Genomic DNA, 19,933 nt, shown 5'->3' with positions numbered 1-19,933 from the left:
TATCCAATTCATCTGTAACTACATGTATTTCGTTCTTCTGCCTCATTTCAATGCACCCAGCCCTCCATTCTGTTGCGCTTTAGCGTTTTGATCCGTGAGCATTTTTAAAATTTTGTTTCCCTTTATCATTTCAATCTGGACATTAAAAACTTGTGGGTTTCAATATATCAATCCCAGAATTTAGCTTTTCGCTCTTAGAATATATTCTAATTGTTAATGGTAAACATGTTATTTTTTTTTAATGTAAAGTAATCATTTGTTCTTTATTTAAAGACTTGGAAATTTGTGAGATCGCTCGTGGCCGAGTTGGAGGGGGGGAGGGGTTAACCCTAAAAAGACTGGGGGGGGGCTGATTCAGCCCCCCCCCCTCAACATTTTTCGCGATAAATCTGTAACGCAAAAAGCTGGCGCCGTGCCATTCCATGACTTTTTTTTTTCAAGTCTTGCGCAACTTTTGAGACCAAATTTGCGACGCCCGGGTACGTGGTTCCTAAATTACGCAACATTTTGTAAGTGCATGTCGACCCGAAATTGCTCAAAAACGTGAATTTGTGTACAAATCCAATGCAAATTGTGTTTTTAGCCAAAATTCATAAATGTATCATTATTTTCAATTTTACTAATCAAACTCAATTAATTTCATCTTGTTTATGGTCAGAATAAAGTAGCGGACGATTTCCATTGAAAAAACAAAAAACAAAAAGTAAAAAAACAATGAAATACATAAGAAATTTTTAAAACAATAAAATACATAAGAAAAGAATTGTGATATTGAATTTTTATAAGGTACATTTGATCAGAATCCTACAAAGAGTCTGTGAATAAAAAATTAGCAGTTTAGAGGCCTTATTTAGTTAATTAGAGCAAATCTTTGATTTTATGCATAAATTAGCATAATTAATGAATTATGAGATTTTTCTGAAAATTTGATCCTACAGTCTTGGAGATTATGCCATGGGTAACGCACGTGCCAATTTTCGTCACGATCGCGCGGTCGACAGCCGAGATCATAGGGGGGGGGCTGAATCAGCCCCCCCCCCCAGTCTTCTTAGGCATCAAAATAGCCCAGTCTATTTAGGGTTAAAGGAGAACATTGGCATCTTATCATATCATCATTTGAAATGTAGACTAACACAAATAACATAATAGGAAGCAATGATCATAAATTATTAGCAAAATATATTTCAACTAAATATAAAAAATGACATTGTGAGATTCTGCAGAAACAAGAAATTTAGTACTGACTTCACCAACCATTAAAATAATATATAAACACACAGTTTTAGATATATATATATGCATAATATATATATATATACAGTGTATATATATATATATTTAAGTAAAATAGAAATAGTCTGCTTCGACATAAGGAATAAAATAATCACAAAAGGTTTAGTAAATGCCGTAGAAATAAAATCGTAGATTTTAAAAGGAGCATATCTCTCAAAAATGAAAGGTAAAGTCACACTCTTCGTCAGTGCCCATGATGTGACAAAAAAAAGAGAATTCAAAAATATATATTCAAAATATATATATATATATATATATATATATATATACATATATATATATATATATATATACATATATATATATATATATATATAAATATATATATATATTTATATATATTATGCAAATAAACAATACATCAATTATGTAAATACACATCGTATAAATAGGAAATAGGACTATTTTCCTTTTCACTTTTACTTCAAATTAAATGTATAGTACAATACTGAAAGACATTATTACTTGATTTCACTTCTTTTGAAGAAAATAAACTCGTTTGTTTTGGGATGATTATGTATCAGAGTAAAGGCACTCACTGGAAGATAAGAGAGGGGTTGCCATAATATAGGGTATTTATATTGCGCACATATCCACCTTGTTAGGTGCTCAAGGCGCTCCTATATTACCCGGCTAAGCTAGGCGTTCATAGCGCACACAGCTTTTTAAGGAATTACTTCCTACCGGTACCCATTTACCTCACCTGGGTTGAGTGCAGCACATTGTGGATCAGTTTCTTGCCGAAGGAAATTACGCGATGGCTGGGATTCGAACCCACGACCCTCTGTTTTAAAGTCCGAAGACTAATCCACTGGGCCACAACGCTACCATATACATGGTAGTACAAGGAATTAATAGACCCACTTAACATTGGACCGATTTGGAGTTTCCTCATGGGCAAGTTTGTTCACATGACCTTCATGGACTGGTCAATGACATAAACCATGTTCAACTTCATTAGCAAATGCCTTGGGGTTCTTTTGGAAACTAGTAACTTAGCTTTGAGAGAATTTGTGATCACAATGTTTACTACTGAACCTCTCAGATAAATATTGCATTTATATTCTTCTGATTGTTTGCATCATTTTCAACACCTTTTTCTTTTTTGCTTGCCTTGCTTTTATAACTGCATTCAAAATAATACAATACATAATATCAAATGTGTGTCAATATACAAGATAATCAGTAATATAAACAATAATATAGTCATAGTCGTGTAAATATTATACTCAATTTTTACAGTTACATTTTACTTCTTCATCGAACCACAAAATGTTTCAACAATGGATATTGCTCATGTTCAGGGAGGAATAAAACCTTGTTTCACTTGACTATCAGGAGAAAATCAAATTATTTCATATTTCAAACAAAAGAAAAAAAGTGATCGAGTGATGTCATTGACTCTCATTTCCATATCACTGAGTTGTGCAAATATCTGTTTTATGAAAAATAAGTGACAGTTTTTTATTACATTTTTCGATTTTGATAAAATTTTCAGTTATGCTTTGTAGATTTTTCTCCTTTTATTAAAATTAACTTCATGTTAGGGTGTACTTCCCCTTAAACAACGTGAATCGTATATCGATAAGTAGAATGAACAAATCATAAAAATAATCAATACATGTCTGAAGCGCAGATTCACTGAATACACTGTAGTAGATAATTATTAATTGAGTAAAACAGAGCTTAATCGAGTGATCTTTCTCAGAAAATCTTTATAAAAAAAAAATTCAAAGTCAATATATATTACAATTTTCACTTGTAATATTTATATTTTGATATTATTTTGATATGTATAATATAACTAAGACCATTCCCCCTACAACCATCCATACTTATAGGAAAACTTTTGAAATCATTGTACCCTTTTGAGTTTCATCTATTCATAACCTATATACAACATGCATTTCATACATAAAAGTTGTATAGAAACATATAATATAACAACATAAAGAAGTGTTTACATCCGTTTTAATGACATATTTAATATGCCTACATGTACATGTACATACTGTATGTCAAAGTATATCCATCATAATAATAATCTGAAAAGATAGGTCTAATAGTTTCAACTAATGTCACAAATTTGGGCAAAAACGCCATGAATCATGAAATATGACGTCACAAAATGGAAAATCATGCATTGCCCATACCATAAATTGTATAAAAAACACTATTTACGGCTTGCAAAACAAATATTCACATTGAAAAGAAAAAAAAACGAGTATCATATTTGCAAAAAAAAAGGTGTTTGAAACATAGGGTACCCTAAATAACTGTTGTAGCAGATAACTAATTATTTGAAGTAAAACATGGCTTGTTAATAGAGTGATCTTATTCAGAACATCTTTATAAAAAATCAATTAAAACAAATGCTATCATTTTCACTTGTAATATTCATATTTTGAATATCATGATGACATCTATAATACAACCAAACCCAATCCCGATGTACACAGTTCATCTATCATTATAACTTATTAAAAGATCATTTTTTCTATAAAGCCATTGGCCCCCTTGGAGCTATCATACATTTATATTAGAAACATAATCTAAGAACAATAAGTTCTGTTTTGTTGACATATCTATTATGTCTATTAAATTTGTACACACAACAGATATCAAATTAAAGTTTGGTTAAAGCAACAATATTAAAAGTTGATAAGCATGACCTAGCTCCATAACAATGATTTTAGCAAAATACAGACTGTTTCACCATGTTCATGCAACTGAACTGAGATGCTGTAAAGTATTATGGCAATACATCGGAACAATGTACTGTATTATTAACCTGGTACGTCCATACACAATGCATGAACTTTCTCCACTCCCTGGGGAGCATTCAAAAACGAGTTTCTACCAGGTAACACCTGGGAGGAGAGTAGCAATGCGTGGATTGATACCCAGCAAAAACCACCCTACGCTAGGCCATAGTGGGATTCAAACTCACGACCCTCTGCTTACAAAAAGGCAAGAGATAAAACCGCTACACCATGACACTACCGGGGATGCATAATGAATGCATCATCCGTTTATGATAATCATAATGATAATAACGGTATATCTACCCAGGGTAGCTACTTCAGTTCCGAAAACTGTTCTCTCAGCGGGCCCTGCTATTATTGTTTGAACAATTAATAAACAGATCCAAGTACAGACAGTGAGAACTCCTACTTGTTGACGGTGTGATCAGCTTTCCACAGCTGGGATAAATTTGAATCAACTGAAAACTTTCAAACGATAGGCAACGTCTCAAGTCAACGACTATTTCATTTCATTTCAAGGCAATGAATATTTCTCTTTTTTATTTAGGCGGGGGGAAGGTGGGGGGGGGGGTAAATGGCATCTAGAGTTCTCCATGACTGTCACCATGAAGATCACGATGGTCTTCGGGATTAAGATTACCTTTGGGATTAAGATTATCTTTGGGATTAGGATCATCACCCATCCAGTGTGCAAGTGGATCTGCATCCTCACGTTTCATCTTGGGTTCAAAGAGGGCGGCAATATTTTCCACCTGTTCCTTCAAATGTGAGGTAGAAATGGAATCCTCGTCTTCTGGACTCAGTACATCGAAGACCTGTATATCAAAACAAAGAGAAGATAAGGATCACTGAAAAGCATGGGCAGATCGATAGTTGGATTGTGCGATTTGGCGCGCAAGCGCCGTTGTCAGCCATGGAATCATGTTTTTCTTAAGAAGGTGCTTTTTGTGCTAATCAGTCCAAAATCTAAAATGACAGGAATTTGTCTCCCGAAAAGCTTTACAAGCCTAAAAAAAACGAAACGAAAAAAAAAATCAGTCCAGCAGTGAAGGGAATTTTGTCTCACGAAAAGCTTGACGCCCTCCCATGTAATCAGTCCGAAACGAAGGGCACTTGGTCTACTGCAACTTCTGCCCCCCCCCCCCTGGCATCTGCATCTGAATAAGTTCAGTTATTGGTATGAAGACATGAGAAAACATTAGTTTGCAGCAATCAAGGAATTTAACTTCTTCTTTTTTTTTGGGGGGGGGATAAGCTTTCACTTGCGAGGATGAAAGCTTCAACAGACTCTCGCTGAAGACGGTGTAGTTGCGCAAGCAGCACGTCAAAGGTTCGGGGAAACTTGCAGCCTCGCAAGACAATCAATCAATAAAAAATGAAAATACAGGAATGAATGAATGAAATGAATTAATAAATAGATTTATATATAAATAACAGTGATAATGTTGATGATTGTGATTATAATGATAATCACTGTAAATATCCAAGTCATTAAAGGGCCTTTTCACATGTGAATTTTGAATCATGATTGTAATGATTGCTATTGTTATGACTGTGATTAGCATTCATGATTCTAATCATGTCCTAGTTTGGTTTCACACGTGCTAAATATTTGCCATTAGCCATATTTTTCACTGGAATCATCATTCAAATTACCATTTTTTTACCGTGTGAAAGGGCAGAAAATCAAAGATAAATGCCAGTTGGGGTAACAAATTTCATAGAGTTTGCATAGAGTCCATTCAATGAGCACCCAACTGTCTGTATATACAAATAAAAGAATAAATGCCAAAGGATTCTGGAAGAAATTGTGTAACTGCTGACAAATTAGCAAAACGTGTGTGAAATTCAAGCATGATATAGAGTCTCTTCCCGGCAATAATCATATACTGTCCCACATTTGCTATTTTGTGTTGGTGATATACAGTGCAATCGTTTTCCAGCTAAGAGCTTAGACTCAATGATTTCACAAAGTTTTCTAGTTTAATTAACATAATTGTACGAGAACTAGATCTACATGTACGATATTATTGTGGCAATTAACCTTGGTTTTTACAAACTTCCTCATGAAATCAGTGTTTACTGCAATTACTTTCATCTTATCTATCCTCAACCAGTGATTACCTCATTTCCGATCTTGAGTGATCCCCCGAATGTCCGATAGGCTTTCACAAAGTTCTCCCGAGTGATGATGGTTTGTTCTCTCGTCTCATGGCTTACAATCAGTTCAGACATGAAACCTCTGGTAGAAGAAAGAACAAAAACAACAGTGGACTGAGGTACATTGAAATTATCAAACTTATTGGCCCGAATTCACAAAGGTGGTTTTTAAAACCATCGGTTGAACCCATGGTTTATGCAGATTTCCTGTACAAATTACGCTTATTTACCGCGTATATTAAATAATGTCCAATGCTGATGCGTGCTTTTGTCACAGTGTAAATACAGACCTATTGGCCCAGATTCACAAAGGTGGTTTTAAAAACCCACGGTTGAATCCATGGTTTATGCAGATTTCCTGTATAAATTAGGCTTAATTTAGTGTGTATCCGGCGCGTGTATAAAAAATGTTCAATGCTTTAGTCACAGTGCGACAAATTGACGCCTGTTACCATGGTTAGATACGCTATTTTATTCATGAGTCCACTGTTTGAAGAGTGGACTCAATAATTCATAACAGTGGACTCATGAATAAAATAGCATGGATAACCACGGCAATAGGTATCAATTTGGCGCTCTGTGACAAAAGCGCGCATCAGCATTGGAATTTTTTAAAAGCATAATTTATACAGGAAATCTGCATAAACCATGGACTCAACCGTGGGTTTTCAAAATCACCTTTGTGAATTCGGGCCATTGTGTGCCATATAGGGAACCAACGGTCAGTCAAACTTTTGGGTAATACCAAATTTAGTTTTAGGGGTGTTTGGTTCATGTGAAATGACCAGTTTTCCAATAGACTATTATTCATCTGCAAAATGCAACATCAGCAATCGGGGCAAGTTCTATTTTCCCCCCTTTTTTTAAAAACTGATTGATACCATACCTTATTTGATCAGGTTCGAACTTGGCATATTCAAACTCCTCTGTGTTGGCAGGATCTCTGTCAATAATGTTCGCTAGTTTCTTCAAAGTTGCCAATTTGAGGCCTTGGGCCTCATCCTTACAGGAAATTATGTTGTCTTTATCCACATCTAGCACCTGCACTACCTAAAAACATTTTTATTTAAATCATAAAATTTGATACATGTCAAGAACGAGCTACTGTATGTTTACAGCTAGATATTGTTTACCAAATTTACTTCACATCAAATAGACCTCATGGCAGCTTTGCACAGTGCAGGGGAGCGTTTCATGAAAGGACTTGTCGGACGTTTTATCCGATCAGACAGTTACCATAGTAACATTGCCTCTTAGCCAATCAGAGTCAAGGAAAGTTGTCAGATCTGACAACTTGTCGGACAAAAATGTTGATGAAACACTCCACAGAACAACATATCCAATTAAAAACTTCTACTGTTAGCACTACACAGTATGGCCCAGTGGATTCGTCTCCAGACTTTGAAATAGAGGGCTGTGGGTTCAAATCCCAGCCAAAGCATAGTTACCTCCAGCAAAAGAAACCGATCCTCACTCTCATTTTCATACAGAAGTTGAACCCTCAAATGTCAGTTCAATTATTGCTATTAAAAAAAAAATATTGTTTGTCGTGGATCTTGGGATGACTCTTGAAGAGACGGTCACCAAAAAGCATTCAATTTGGGGAATTTGGGGAATTTTAGGGGCATCTGGTTTGTCACGAGGGCGAAATCACCCATCACCCTGAAGTCATTCCTACAACGTTGTCTTTAGTCTCAGTCTCTGTCTCCTCTAAAGGCGACCGCACACCTTACGACTGGTCTGCGACCCGATTTTAGAATAAAGTGTAGTAGAATTTGATGCTAATATTGAGACTTGGAATATCTTACTGTGTAATGTTCTAAATCATCGTACGAATACATATGATCAAATTTGTGACTATGCTATCAACCTTCTTAGAATAAAAGCGAATTTAATATCTAGTCGTAATGACGTCATAGCAGTCGTACGATTGGCTACGATTTGAAACTAATTTGGCCTTTACTCCAAAATTAGGGCTTGCAATCTTTCAAAATGGTTATAATATTATTACTTCAATTAATTTTAACCTCAAATGAAATGATATGTTCCATTCACATCTTCAGAAAATTAGCAAAATGCGATATGTTCCAAAATCGGATCGCGAACAGTTGTAAGGTGTGCAGTGGCCTTAAGACTCTTTCCAAACCCAACACTAGACATTCTATAAATTTACCTGATCAGATATCTCCAGGAGAAAAGCAGCATCCCGCAGTTGCCTCTCATCAGCCTCATCATTATCATGATAGTCCTGAAAACAATCAGAAAAGATATTTCTATGGAAACAGAAAAATAATCTTACATATCCAATTTTCTTAAAGTAAATTCTGAGTTCTGTGTTCTTCTAAACATTAAATTTCTTACTCTTCATTGACATGTATAAAACGTATGATAAAGGCATTATTAAAAGTAAACATCTTAGATAATCACTACATGTAGACAATTTTTATTCATATATATATATATATATATATATATATACATGTATATATACATTCACTATATGCAGCTAAAACAAGCTTAGCTATTGCAGGCTAACCACTGCAATCAAGTGAGATTGGCAGATTTTTTCTAATAAGAATAATAATAACAATATTACAATAACGTCACATTTTACCCAGGGTAACAACTTCAGTTCTGAAAACTGTTCTTACAGCGACCCTGCTTAACATGATATGTTATTGATGAACAATTTTGTTTTATTGGATTCTAAAAATCATGTTTACTGTGTTACTTGCCACCATTAAAAAGATTATTGCCTTTTGTGAAATTCTGTGATTTTTGTGGTCTTCCCGCACTCTATAATTTTTGTTTCTGTTTTCCAGATCGCAGCAAACTGAATTTTACCAAAGGCACAATTTATGTTCGTCATTTACAAAAAGTTTTATACCCCCCTGACCTTTCATCGTGTTTGATATCACTTACACGTCTCAGAAAGCGGAAGATATCTTGTGAATTCATCGATAGACCATTGCGTTGGCACCATTCTTGGATTGTCTCACTGCAAAACATTGAAGATAAAGGGGTGACAATTTCAAAATGAGCTCGTACAGATTTCAATAAAACTACACCAAACGGGCTTGTTATAAAGGGCTGTGTAAGTGGCACGTAACTATGGTGTCTTTCTAAGTACAAATCTACCAAGAAGAATAACAGGCCGCGTCGCAAGCACGCAGGGCTAGCGCGGTACGTGCACGGTAGTGCAGCCGTCTAGCAGCATGATCATCTATGCATGCATGCGTCTGAATCCAAAAATCGGGCCAAAAATGAGTAAGTTGTTTCTCACAGCTTATGATGCATTCTTGCATATCTTTATCTACATACATGTACATTCTTTCCCCCTTCTCCTCCTTCTTCCTCTTTTCCTTTTCTGTCTCTTTCACTCCCTCTCTCTCCTTTTTTTGGAGGGGGGGGGGGGGAGAGAGCAAGGTCCCTATGGCCCCCTGGTTCTGTTCTCTATCTTTATAGATGTTTTTTCCCCTATTCTTTTTTTTCTTCTTCTTCCGTCTCTTTTTTTTGGGGGGGGAGCATTTTCCCCTCCAGTTTCCTGGATCCACGTCTGGTTAAACCAACTGGACAATGGACAAATTTATGCAAATTTTATTTTATTTTAGACCGTTTGATAATTAGACTAAATGATAATTAACCAAATCGGTATTAGACCAATAGGCTTTAGACCAAATTTTTCAGTTCAATATTTGTATAATTACGTAATTGTGAATGCTCAGCGTCGCGCCCACGCCCGGTCCCTAGCCAGGCAAATAAAGGGAAGGCAATCTTAGCTTCCACGCAGCGGGGGCCCTCACTACCACAAAAGGAAACCAGGCCTAAAGAATGTATGTAGATGAAAAATATATCTGGGTTAAAATATGTATGACTACATCATAATCTCTATTTTCAGAGTCCGACTCCATGATTGTGGACGTCAGATCAGGCGCATGCTTAGATGATCATGCATCTAGCTGGCTACACTACCATGAAAAGAAGAAAGAGTTGGGATCTCTGGAAACTCCGAATCAAATTTTGAAGAAAAAAAATTCACTGAGAGGCTAGTTAAAAATGATAATTCAATTTAGATTACAGTTTAACTTTACCTGAGGGAATATACATCATTGAGAATCATCAGCACTAAAGAAAGGATCTAAAGGATTGTCGGTCGTGCATAAAAATATACAGAACAGATTTATAAAATATAAAGAACTACATGTACATAGATCCTCAGAAGTGGCAGAACTAACAGCTCACTGATTTGGGTGTTGAACCCGGGTGATCAAGTTCCAAGAACAGTGTTCTTCGAGAAATCCCACGAGGCTCATCTTCATAAAATATTATTTTATGGGAATTTAGATGTCGTACTTGTCCATCAAATATACTATTTACATGAAAGCATTAACAAAGAATTAACTTGCTAAACCATATTTGATTATGAAGGATATAAGGATTCTCAAATTATACACTTATTCTTTTTTTAAATTCTATAACATACTTAAGTTCAAATGGATCAGTATCGCCCATGGTTTGTTCTGTATAGCCATCGTAGGTAAAGACCATCTCCATCTCACTCAGCGGGGTGTAAGACAATTTGGCATCCTCACAGTCCGATAGATCATTTTCCGTAATGCGAGAGAAGAGGAGAGAAACGGCAAGATTCCGAGAGCCGTAGGAGCGGACCTGATGCCAGTAACCTTCACAAATAGGATGAATCGATGAAAATAATACAACATGTATGATAAATTGTGACTCACGTCTTCAAAACCAATAAAGGTTTTTGGAAAAGATTCTCTGCAATTAGCCAATAGCAATATTTTCTCTAATTTATTCTGCTTAATTATCAAAACCAATTTATTGTCAGGGTCAACTTCCCCTTTAAGATTCCCTTATTGTGATATAACAAGTCAATGTACATATATCTAGATATTCATGATCTACAGATAAACGAAACAGAGTGGGTAATTCAGAGGGAAAGTAGGTCTTGTACGTATCTTCTGTTTGAGAAGTCCCTTAGTCATGTAGTAGGGCCTATAGACTACTGACCTAAACTGGTTATAAACAAAACAAATTAATAATATAGAGTATCTAATTTTACCAGACCATGCTTACCCCGAGGTAGAAAAATGCAATCTCCAGCAGTCACATTCCCGTAGGTCCAAGGAACATCGGCGAACTTTGGGAACAACTCTAGGTCGACACTATCAGGGTTTAGTAAAGCAAAACCACCATAGGCTTCTGTGCCTTCATCAGCTATTGGAATCATATCCTCATACTTTGAATCAATGAAGATCCAATCTTTGGTTCCGAAGTAAAGACAGTTTATTGCGTTGTCAGCATCCCGATGAAGAAGGCTCTTGGTGCCGCCATTACTGAACCAGAGATTTGCCTCTAGAAGACGTTGACTGAAGGTACCGCAGGTCATGAAAGGGGGAACAGATACTTCCTTCGACATGGGATCTGGAAGTTGTGAGACAATGTAGGCATTGCGTGACTGGTATGTCTTGAGGAAGTACCCCATGGTGTCCTGGCCCATACCTTTATCTCCCTCAGGGTAATATTCCTTCTCCGCTTTCGCTTCAATCTTCACCCGAAGGTCACTGTAGTGTTCCTTGAGATAATCATCGGTCCATCGATGGACTCCAAGCGAGTTGTTGGCCATCCCACGGAACAAGACAGGAACACCATCCCGAGCATATTTCTCCCAGAATTCCCTGGGGGATGGAAGTTCGTGCAGGATTTCAATGTGGCCCTCTGGGGGTCGATGTTTCCCAAGAACTTCCAGGTGTCCAGGAAGGTGGCCACCCTCTGTGTTTCCATTAGTAAGACATTGAAGAAGAATTAGACAAAATACAACCAGAAGACCTTGGTATGTCAGCAGCATTATTGTTTGTTGGAGATATCAAAACTTCAATGGGTACGATGAATGCTAATCACAAACCCTTAGTATTTCAAATTTGTAAGACTTCCTCTTGGAGCTGGCAGTCAGTAACTAAGATATTCATACATTCAAAAGATAGATTTGCTCTAGAATATGGAGATCTTGGACATCAATGTGATATCCTGGCTGGAAATGTAGTTCACTACAGTATCTTATAATAGTTCTTTAACTCTGCAGGGTTTCCTCGCAATCCACTTTAGTATGAAAAACAACAAGAACTATTCGCTCAAGATGCTTTATCAGTATCACATGAAGCAGTCAGAGAAAGGATAAAGCCCTAACTAAATGATCAGAAGTTCAGTGGTGTTGTGGAGTTCGCATCAAGCCAGACGAACCATTCTGCAGAATTCTAAAATAAAAAATGATAGAGGAAATGATGAAAAATATGACATAATAAACACAAAATAAAAGATAATCTAATATTGCATTAAACACAACCACTAAAATCCATAAAACTTCAAGCAACTGAGTTTTGTCGATGGGGTTTTGGATGCCAGAAGTGCAACTAGCCAAATATATGAGCCTCCCCTTGATCCCTCTCCCCATCTGAAAATCCTGAGGCGATGCAGCACAGCTGATTCTTTTGAACCGCATGTGGAATAGATCTTCCACAGCACTAGTATAGTGAGTGATTGTATTACCGACCGGCCTTGTATTACCGAACGCACGCATTATACGCATCAGAAAATAAATTCATACGCTCAAAATTTTGCAACATCCTTCCAAAGAGAACTTGAATAGAAATTGATGAAAAATGGTCAAAAACACGTCTTCAAAGTCTTAATATTCTAACAATAATAAAATATGGTCAAAATAGCTCATTTATAAGTGTTTTTGTTGTTTTCTCAACTTTTCCCATAGAAAATGCACGTTCGGTAATACGATACCTTTTTCAAGTGACCAAAATATTTCACGTGCGAAGAGGGGTCCGATTAGAAGCTAATATCGTAAAAAGGAAAAACGATTTCGGCAAAATTTTCACATACTTATATTTTGTAGGTAATTGTGTATTTATCCCAGGACCAAAATCCAATTGAAACCAGTTGGATTTCCAACTGGTTTCAATTGGTTTCAATTGGTTTCAACTGGTTTCAATTGGTTTTAACTGGAATATAACAATTTCCAGTTGAAACCAGTTGGGCAACTGGAAATCCTAATTGGAACCAGTTGGGTAACTGGAAATGACTTCCAACTGGAAATGATTTCTAACTGGAACCAGTTGGGTAACTGGAAATCCTAACTGGAACCGGTTGGGTAGCTGGAAATGACTTCTAACTGGAAATGATTTCTAACTGGAACCAGTTGGGTAACTGGAAATGACTTCTAACTGGAAATGATTTCTAACTGGAACCAGTTGGGTAACTGGAAATCCTAACTGGAACCAGTTGGGTAACTGGAAATCCTAACTGGAACCAGTTGGGTAACTGGAAATGACTTCCAACTGGAAAGGATTTCTAACTGGAACCAGTTGGGTAACTGGAAATCCTAACTGGAACCAATTGGGTAACTGGAGATGACTTCTAACTGGAAAGGTGATTAACTGGAAATTAATTCTAATTGGAACATGTTGGGTAACTGGAAATCCTAACTGGATCCAGTTGGGTAACTGGAAATCCTAACTGGAACCAGTTGGGTATTAACTGGAAATGACTTCTAACTGGAAATGATTTCTAACTGGAACCAGTTGGGTAACTGGAAATCCTAACTGGAACCAGTTGGGTAACTGGAAATGACTTCCAACTGGAAAGGATTTCTAACTGGAACCAGTTGGGTAACTGGAAATCCTAACTGGAACCAGTTTGGTAACTGGAAATGACTTCCAACTGGAAATGATTTCTAACTGGAACCAGTTGGGTAACTGGAAATGACTTCTAACTGGAAATGATTTCTAACTGGAACCAGTTGGGTAACTGGAAATCCTAACTGGAACCAGTTGGGTAACTGGAAATCCTAACTGGAACCAGTTGGGTAACTGGAAATGACTTCCAACTGGAAAGGATTTCTAACTGGAACCAGTTGGGTAACTGGAAATCCTAACTGGAACCAATTGGGTAACTGGAGATGACTTCTAACTGGAAAGGTGATTAACTGGAAATTAATTCTAATTGGAACATGTTGGGTAACTGGAAATCCTAACTGGATCCAGTTGGGTAACTGGAAATCCTAACTGGAACCAGTTGGGTATTAACTGGAAATGACTTCTAACTGGAAATGATTTCTAACTGGAACCAGTTGGGTAACTGGAAATCCTAACTGGAACCAGTTGGGTAACTGGAAATGACTTCCAACTGGAAAGGATTTCTAACTGGAACCAGTTGGGTAACTGGAAATCCTAACTGGAACCAGTTTGGTAACTGGAAATGACTTCTAACTGGAAATGATTTCTAACTGGAACCAGTTGGGTAACTGGAAATCCTAACTGGAACCAATTGGGTAACTGGAAATGACTTCCAACTGGAAATGATTTCTAATTGGAACCAGTTGGGTAACTGGAAATCCTAACTGGAACCAATTGGGTAACTGGAGATGACTTCTAACTGGAAAGGTGATTAACTGGAAATTAATTCTAATTGGAACATGTTGGGTAACTGGAAATCCTAACTGGATCCAGTTGGGTAACTGGAAATGGCTTCCAATTGGTTTCCAATTGGAAATTTTCCAGTTACCCCAACTGGTTCCAATTGAAACCAGTTAATTTGCATATTATCTGCCAGTGTGCACAGATTAATGTTTTATGTGATTCATCATCATTTAAAATGTATCTATTTAATTCTTTTCTAATTCAAGTACCATACTTGTTTCAGATAAGTGTTTAGAACGCTTAGCAGTGAAAACCATGTTCATAAATGTTATAGATTATAATTAAAACAGATTATAAGATAATTAGTACACCACTAACTGTTACCAAATTACATCAAATACAAATACATATATTTGAAGATCTTTCATATAAATATGAAGAAAGTCTATTTTATCAATGCCCTTTACATTGGTATTAATAAACATATAGCACTGCTTCTTTGTTGGCATGAGCAATAGTTAGTGCAAATTCTAATTAATTTGTCATTAATTAAGTCATTCCAACTGGAAATTCCAATTGGATCCAGTTGGAAACCAATTAGTTTCAACTGGATCCAGTTGAAACCAGTTGCCTCCAACTGGTTTCAACTGGAACCAATTGAAACCAGTTGCCTCCAATTGGATTCAACTGGTTTTCATAGGGAAATTGGAACAACTGGAACCAATTGAAACCAGTTGCCAACTGGTTGCTTAAATTGGTTTCAACTGGAACCAATTGAAACCAATTGCCAACTGGTTCCAGTTGCCCAATTGGTTTTAACTGGAACCAGTTGGCAACTGGTTTCAATTGGTTCCAATTGTTCCAATTTCCCTATTGAAACCAGTTGGCCAACTGGTTTCAATTGGTTTTGCTCTAATTGGTTTCAACTGGATTTTGGTCCTGGGATGTTAAAAGTTTGGTGAATTTCATGAGAATAATGTGTTTGATATGATTGAATTCATGAAAAGTGTTCGGTAATACCATCCACTAACATACTTTTTAAAAGTATGATGATACACCAACGTGGTGGTGGACTGTACTTTCACGGATAATGATGATGATGACAGCCCCAGAGTAATTCACTGCAAGTAAAAATCTATTTATGGCTATGCAAATCCTTAGATTGACAAAAATCCTACCAAGGATATAAAAGATGCGGAGGTAGAGAATTTCTAATTGGCATAGGTACAAAGCCTTTAGAAAACTCTGCTTGGTTTAATTTCATGGCGTCTGGTCAGAGCTCTATTAGGACTATCATACTGGCATGAGTTTGAATCCCACCTTAGTTTAAAGGGATGGTCTGCGCTGAAAATATTTATATCTAAATAAATAGAGTAAAATTCACAAAGCAAAATGCTGAAAATTTCATCAGAATTGGATAACAAAGTTATTGAATTTAATTTATCAATATTTGTGAAGACAGTTATGATTAGTTATATGCACATCCTCATGAATATTCATTAGGTGGGCTGATGATGTCACACCCCCTTTCCTTTTTCTTATGTTATTACATGAAATCATAATTGTTTCATTTTTTCATACATGTGTCTCCATTATGATGAAATAAGTTGCGGCAATAAATAACTAATGCACTTTAATCAGTTCAAGTTGTCAATCCAATTGTTTTCGTTCTTGGTAGACAAATTTTGAATAAACCTAATTTCATATTTATAATAAAATACAAAAGAACAAGTGGGGATATGACATCATCAGCCCACTTAATGAATATTTATAAAGACATGCCTAGAACTGTTTCACCGAAATAATGCAAATCTTTCAAATTCAATAACTTTGTTATTTGTTATCTGATTTTGATCAAATTTTCAGCATTTTGATTTTTGAATTTTACTCTATATATTGAAATATAAATATTTCCAGCCCGGACCATCCCATTAATGGCTATTCAGCCTACATGTAGTGTTGGTTTTTTTTTTTTTTTTTTTTTTGGGGGGGGGGCTTCAGCAGTAAAATAATAGCATTTATTCTGTTCAAATTAGGCATGACAATAGTGCATTTTGACAATGAAAACAAGAAAAATTACTAGTCCTAAATAGTATTCACTATGTATGGATGATCATGGACCATGGGAAGATTTAATGGTGGCTTGGCAAGCCCCATAATAAAGGATTTGGCCTTGTCTATTTTACTTACCGGTACCCATTCATTCGCTTCTTCCTTCCTTCATTTGTTCATTCAAGTTCATTAATTTTCTACAAAAAGATCAAACCAGCTATGCGTACAAACATTGCCGATCCTGAAATGAGAACCTGATGATATTAATTGGATATGCCAGGTATCCGAGGATTTGAGTATGATCCGGGATTCAGGCTATCAAAATTTTTGTTAAATGTGGACAAGCATGACAGGTGGGGCAGGAGCCATTCAAACTTGCTTCTGAATGAAGGGATCAACAGTTGTAGACCAAAAGCTTCGGTCTTTGTTATATTAATTGGTTGTTCCGCTGAACTCCGTTGGCTCCACTCACCAATCAAATTAAATAAATAAAAAAAATGTTCAAAAACTCCTCGAAACAGACGGCTGCCAGCTGTCTACAGTTGTTGTACTTGTACTATTGTAGACAGCTGGCAGCCGTCTGTTTCTAGGAGTTTTGTAACATTTTTTAAATTTCTCCTCGTACACAGACGGCTCGTGATTGTACAGCCGCCATTAGGGGGCTAACAATGCAAAATCCCCCTGACGGGGCTCATTGATTTTTGTCTTTATTTCATAAAAATATGTAAAAAGAACTGGACCTAAATAAAGATTATTCTGTTTTGGCCTTAAATGCACCAAAACAGGAAAAAAAATAAACTTAAAAGGGCAAAAACAGTGACTTTCTTCTGTTGTCGATCAACTCCTGCTTCCCTGGTTTATCCAAACTTAATACATACACATATGGCCATGGAGTCCCTGTACAGATCAAGTTAGAACTTCAGTCTCTGTAATTGGTGAGTGAGCCAACGGAGTTCTGTGGAACAACCAATTTAACAATAACAGAGACCAAAGCTTTTGGTCTACAGTTGTTGCATAGTCAGACTCAGAATTTGAAAACTGACGTCCTTAATTCAATTGCTTGAATTTGATTTGCTGAGCTGACTCACTCAGTCACGGTTTTTATAGTTTTACGTATACGATGACAACTATCGGATTAACATGATTAAACAGGACTTAAAACGTCTTACAAAATACAAGTCCTTTTCATAACATGAAAAGCTCCCTCGTCTACCTACAGTAAATTATATTATGTAGACCCCGTCTAAACAAATAAATAATATAATAATAAAAAAGTTGCGGCTCATATTTTGACATGCATATACCGGAAGTGAGCAGAGAAGAGTGCGAGTTTAAAACGCCAAGGCCCTGGCGCTGACCTTACCCTTGCATTGCAGTTTGTCACTGGTTTTTGGAACTTGCCTTGAAACTGAGCTGAAGTATGAAGTATGGTCTAAACTCAGCTAAGACTAAGAGTAAGATAGTCACTAAGGAAAGCCAGTTGAGGACCAAATGTGCATGTGGTGTGTCCCAGGAATCATACTTTACACGATCCGTTTTCCCCTAAATCAACTTTTGTCAACAAATTACAATTGCACAGTTCTTCGGCCAACTCCGGACAAGCGAAACTAATGTAATCTGCATTCTGATCAATGCAATTGGCCGCCTAGCTAGCCGCGCCGAGCTTCACCTAAATTGTGCGCATGTGCGTCAGTCAGCTGGCTAGGGGAATTCCCGGCATGAATTTTATTCGCCGCCCCCCCCCCCGAAAGTGTCCGGTGCGCCGTGGGGACGAGCCTATATAGGATGATAGTGATAATGGCCAATTTTGTAAGAAATAGTAGAAAAGCGCGAATCGATGAATGGCTGCCAAATAAAAAAAATATATCACTTTGGGGGAAAACACTTACATATTTTTTTTTAAGCCAATAAACTCAACTTTCAAATGACACCAAAAAGTTGGAAAACTATTCATGCTTGAGCAAGCATTGCCCATTGAAACAAAGGGTATGAAAATTAGTCTGGGCTGGAATTAGCCTTCCAATTTATGTCAGTTTTTGAGAGGCAAATCCTTTGGAACTTGCAAAGTTAGGGGCGTTGACTTGTGATAAAGTAATGATCAACCGTGACCAGTTTTGGTTAATTAAGCAAATTTCATAAATTATTAAATTTTAAACTTTAATACATGAGTGAACACAAATTACACTTTTGGGCAGCATTTCAACATCATGTGGATCTTAGCAATGTGTTCATGAGAGCCGGGAGAATAGGGGGTGAGATAGGACTTAAGTGGGAGAATTAGGTGGATGGATTAAGGGTCAACAGAACATTTAGCCCCCCGGCATAGCTCCCTCTCTCACACCCTCCCCTCCTGTTGAGAGACTGATTGCTATTGCCATGTACGTGCGAAGTCCAGAGCAGAACGTTGATTTAATGATAACTTCTGAATTGGGGCATCAACTTTTTCATATCAATCATTTTAATCAACAATTCATCAATAAATTAACCAAATCAATGTGCAATGTAATCAATCAAACATTTAGTTTTTTCAATAAATTATTTCTTGGTTATCAGTCAATGAAAAAAAAATGACCATCAGCCACCTGCCTGATTTAATAAGTTTTGAATAAGCTACAATCCAGGAAGTGAGACAGAGAGAGAGGGGGAGCCTGGGAAATGGAGGTGGAGGGGGGGGGGGTACATATGACTTTTAATTTGTAAAAGGACAAAAGAAGAGGAATGCTCTTTTAACCAAGTCTTACCATATCTCGCCCTCTTGCTTGTGATAGGTACCTTCACATTACTCTGACTCTCAAACACTGCTGAGATCCACAAGATGAATATGCTACACTAAAATTTAATTATTCCTGTTCACTCATGTATTAAATTTCAATTTAGTAACTCATGAAATTTGCCTAAGAAACCAAAACTCACTAATTAATTTAGCATAACACCCTTAGCTTTGCAAGTTCCAAATGACTAACCATTCAAAAAAACTGTAAGGCTAATTCCTGCCAAGCCTAGCCGAGTTTAGACTCTCAGGAGGAGAGAAGTGGGGAGGGGGTACAGATGGAGGGAGGGGTTACTAAATGTTCTGTTGACCTTTATCCCATCAACGTACTTCAGCTATACTTAAGTCCTATTTTAATTACCCCCTATTCTCCTGACTCTCATGAACACATTGCTGAGATCAACATAATAAAGTCAAAATGCTGCACTAAAAATTGCAATTCATGA

At 36.7% G+C, this 19,933-nt stretch overlaps 1 protein-coding gene across 3 annotated transcripts; it reads right to left on the bottom strand.

Annotated features, from left to right (window-relative positions):
• Positions 1-2,400: 2,400 nt before the first annotated feature.
• Positions 2,401-18,401, bottom strand: LOC129276895 (uncharacterized). Of its 3 annotated transcripts, XM_064109476.1 has the most exons (9): positions 18,081-18,360; positions 16,856-16,958; positions 11,316-12,493; positions 10,702-10,900; positions 9,141-9,216; positions 8,392-8,466; positions 7,105-7,268; positions 6,183-6,300; positions 2,401-4,873 (listed from the first exon to the last, which is right to left on the bottom strand). In XM_064109476.1, the coding sequence occupies exons 3-9, from the start codon at positions 12,085-12,087 to the stop codon at positions 4,640-4,642; spliced, it is 1,638 nt and encodes a 545-aa protein (XP_063965546.1). In that variant the 5' UTR covers positions 12,088-12,493; positions 16,856-16,958; positions 18,081-18,360; the 3' UTR covers positions 2,401-4,639. The 3 variants fall into 3 exon arrangements, with proteins under 3 accessions (XP_063965546.1, XP_063965545.1, XP_063965544.1); XM_064109475.1 differs by lacking the exon at positions 16,856-16,958 and having other exon boundaries at positions 18,119-18,401; XM_064109474.1 differs by lacking the exon at positions 16,856-16,958 and having other exon boundaries at positions 18,081-18,397.
• Positions 18,402-19,933: the final 1,532 nt, after the last annotated feature.

The sequence above is a fragment of the Lytechinus pictus genome, chromosome 14, assembly GCF_037042905.1.
Source record: "Lytechinus pictus isolate F3 Inbred chromosome 14, Lp3.0, whole genome shotgun sequence".
NCBI classification, from domain to species: domain Eukaryota; kingdom Metazoa; phylum Echinodermata; class Echinoidea; order Temnopleuroida; family Toxopneustidae; genus Lytechinus; species Lytechinus pictus.
This window is presented reverse-complemented; position numbering and strand designations above follow the sequence as displayed.